The sequence below is a fragment of the Vigna radiata genome, unplaced genomic scaffold, assembly GCF_000741045.1.
Source record: "Vigna radiata var. radiata cultivar VC1973A unplaced genomic scaffold, Vradiata_ver6 scaffold_377, whole genome shotgun sequence".
In the NCBI taxonomy this organism is placed as follows: domain Eukaryota; kingdom Viridiplantae; phylum Streptophyta; class Magnoliopsida; order Fabales; family Fabaceae; genus Vigna; species Vigna radiata.
Genome location: NW_014542545.1, coordinates 98,062 through 101,466, shown reverse-complemented (window position 1 = coordinate 101,466; position 3,405 = coordinate 98,062). Strand labels below are relative to the sequence as shown.

Genomic DNA, 3,405 nt, shown 5'->3' with positions numbered 1-3,405 from the left:
ATAAAAATGCATAAAATGGTATAGAAAATAATTTCTTAATTTAAGAAAAACAAAAGAGAAGTAATTTTTTTATTTAGTAAAACTTTTCAAATTAATAAAAAAAACTGAAATAATAATAGAAACTTTGATTATAGGAAGTCTGAAGGTATTTGAATGACGTCCTCATAAAATTAATTAATTTTATTTTAATATAAAAACTGCCTTATTTTTTATATCATAAATTGATGTATAGTTTTTTTTTTTTTAGAAAAATCAAGCAGAATATTTTATACCAAATTACTTCTTTTTTAACGAAAACAACTCACATTTAGCATAATTGAAAAGTGGAATCTAACAAAAATACAATCAACACTAGTTAGTTAACAATATCATATTTTCATCCTGCATAATATAATATCTGCATCGCGCCTGTTCTCAACTATATATTAAACGGTCACTGATGATTATATTTCAAAAGAATAAGCTTAATATTATATATATATATATATATATATATATATATATATATATATATATATATATAAACTGACATGTTTTTCTTTTCACAACATTCAAGCTTTCAAATTTTGGCTCAACGTTCGCTTTTCGTTCCTTTAACAGATTCCTCGTAAGTTCTCCTTCCTTCTTCAAGTCTTTGATTATTCTTGATAAATCTCTATTAAACTCTATCGCTTTTCGTTTCTTTCACAGGTCGCTCGTAGTTCTGCTTGATTCTGTAATTCTTGATCGATAAATCTCGAAGCAGACAAAATGCCTGTGACTGATGTACAAAGAATAGAAAATAATTGATAGGAAATAATATATTTGATTATACTTTACCTTATTTAGTTTTTTTATAATTGATTCTGTCTTGAATAATTGATATATTCTTTCCTTAATTATTGTACGCAAGTTATGTACATTCTATATATTGTACGCTGGTTACTCTTTCAAGATCAATAAAACACATTTGTTACAATCCTTACATGGTATCAGCCTGATTTCGATCCTTCCTTACCCTTTCTTCTTTTCTTTTCTTCCCTATGGCTAATACTGATGGTGCTTTTTCCTTTAACACCATGATCCACATGTTAAATATACGCCTTACCTCAACCAATTTCATTCTCTGGCGTCGTCAGCTTCTTCTTCTTCTCAAAGGACATGCCCTTTATGGTCATATTGATGGCTCAATCATAACTCCTCCTGGGAAATTGCCTACTGTTGATGGATCTTTGACGGTTCCTAATCCATCCTTTATCACGTGGAAACAACAAGATCAAAGACTTGTAAGTCTTCTTCAGGCCTCCCTTACTGAAGAGACTCTAGCTGAAGTACTGCACTATGACACCGCACAACAGATCTGGACTACTCTTGAATCCCTCTGCGGTGGTGACTCCAAGCAAAGAGAAATTGGGATCAGAGATCAACTGTTGCCCTTACAAAAGGCTCATCCATGATTAGAGAGTTTTCCAAAACATTTCGAGGCTTATGTGATCAACTCAGCCTTTTGGGTAGACCAATGGATGATTTAGATAAATTACACTGGTTTTTACGGGGTTTAGGTCCCACTTTCACTAGCTTTGGTGCATCTCAATTAGCCATGCGACCACTCATATTTTTCGTGATCTTCTTTCTGCTGCCGAGAGTTTTGAAATGTATTTACATGTCGTTGAATCTACTCTCTCTCAAGCTGTATTTAAAACTGAGTTTGCTATCAAGGATTTAGGTCATCTAAATTACTTTCTTGGTCTCGAGGTCCACTACACTACCAATGGTGTCTTTCTTAGCCAGACCAAATACGCTCAAGACATTTTATCTAGGGCCCAAATGTTGGAAGCAAAATCGACAACCACACCACTCCAACCTAATATTCAACTGACAACCACAGGAGATCCATTCTCTGATCCCACTCAATATCGCTCTCTCGTTGGTGCACTCCAGTATCTCACTATAACTCGTCCTAACTTGTCCTACGCAATAAATTTGGTTAGTCAGTTCCTTCAAGCTCCAACAAATGATCACTTTCAAGCAGTTAAACGCATCCTTCGATATGTCAAGGGCACCATGTCCTATGGCCTGTCCTTCACCCGCGGAGCTTCCCTTAATGTTCTTGGATACTCAGATGTAGATTGGGCTCGATGTATTGAGACTAGGCTATCTACCTATGTTATTCCATCTTCTTAGTGCTATATTCCTCTCCCAAAATCTGGTGGCTCACAAACGCGCTAAACATATTGATATTGATTATCACTTTGTTCGAGAGCTTGTTCTATCTAACAAACTCATCACTCAATTCATTCCTTCTGATCTCTAGCTAGCAGACATATTCACTAAAAGTCTGCCTCGACCATTGTTCCAGTTCTTCAGAGCCAAGCTTCACGTTTGACCAAATCCCACGCTTTGCTTGAGGGGATGATAGGAAATAATATATTTGATTATAATTTACCTTCTTTAGTTTTTGCATGTATCTATCTTGAGTAATTGATATATTCTTTCCTTAATTATTGTATACTGGTTATGTACATTCTATATATTGTATGTTGGTTACTCTTTCAACATCAATAAAACACACTTGTTAAAATCCTTACAATAATCATAAAGGAGATGATGGAAAGAGAATGGTTGAAAAGATTCTTCCAAATGACAAATCTCATTTTAAGAGAAATGCTGGAACCAATTTTGATCACTATTGCATTTTCATTTATATTTTTTAATCTTTTTTCCTTCTTTTGTTGAAGGTTTATAGTGATGAAAGAAAAGTAACGTTAGTCTCTGGATCGTATAGTTCATTTGGAGAAATGTTATTATTTGGATAAATGTTAAGTAATTTGCCTCCTAGTTTGAGTAATTTGAGAAGAAGAATGGGAGATATGAGAAGGCAGACACCACCGGAATTTACGGAAATTCCCATAGAAACTTTGGCTACTGCTTTAATAGAGGAAGCCCATAAAGAAACTGAAGAAACTTTGGCTACTGCTTAAATAGCGGAAGCCCATCAAGAAATTGATGAACAAGCAAACAAAGGATCTTATTTGCCCATATTAAGTCAGGAAGGATGGAGAGCTTTCGTTACTACTTATTGCTTCTTCGTTTTTACATTAATTACACAATCTGATATTAAGCCTGTAACAAAAGCAGGGTGAGGTAGTTTGATTATCGGGACTCTAGTTAAGCCGATAATTGAAACTCATGTTTTTAAGTTTCTAAGTATAGAATATGGAATAGCAAAATTTTTAGGGATGACGATGATATCTGCATTGGGTCATTTTTTAGGAGGTGGAATGATTCTTTCCTTAATTATTGTACACTTCTTATTATACGCTAGTTATGTACATTCTATATATTGTATGATGGTTACTCTTTCAACATCAATCCTTACAATAATCATAAAGGAGATGATGGAAAGAGAATGGTTGAAAAGATTCT

General features: G+C 33.9%; 2 protein-coding genes across 2 annotated transcripts; both read left to right on the top strand.

Moving 5' to 3' along the window:
• The first annotated feature begins 1,022 nt into the window (after positions 1-1,022).
• On the top strand, positions 1,023-1,436 carry LOC106780198. The gene has a single exon (XM_014668458.1). The coding sequence runs from the start codon at positions 1,023-1,025 to the stop codon at positions 1,434-1,436; it is 414 nt and encodes a 137-aa protein (XP_014523944.1).
• Positions 1,437-1,632: 196 nt separating this feature from the next.
• LOC106780197 (uncharacterized mitochondrial protein AtMg00810-like) lies at positions 1,633-2,163 on the top strand. Its single transcript, XM_014668457.1, has one exon. It carries the CDS (start codon positions 1,633-1,635, stop codon positions 2,161-2,163), a length of 531 nt encoding a protein of 176 aa, XP_014523943.1.
• Positions 2,164-3,405: the final 1,242 nt, after the last annotated feature.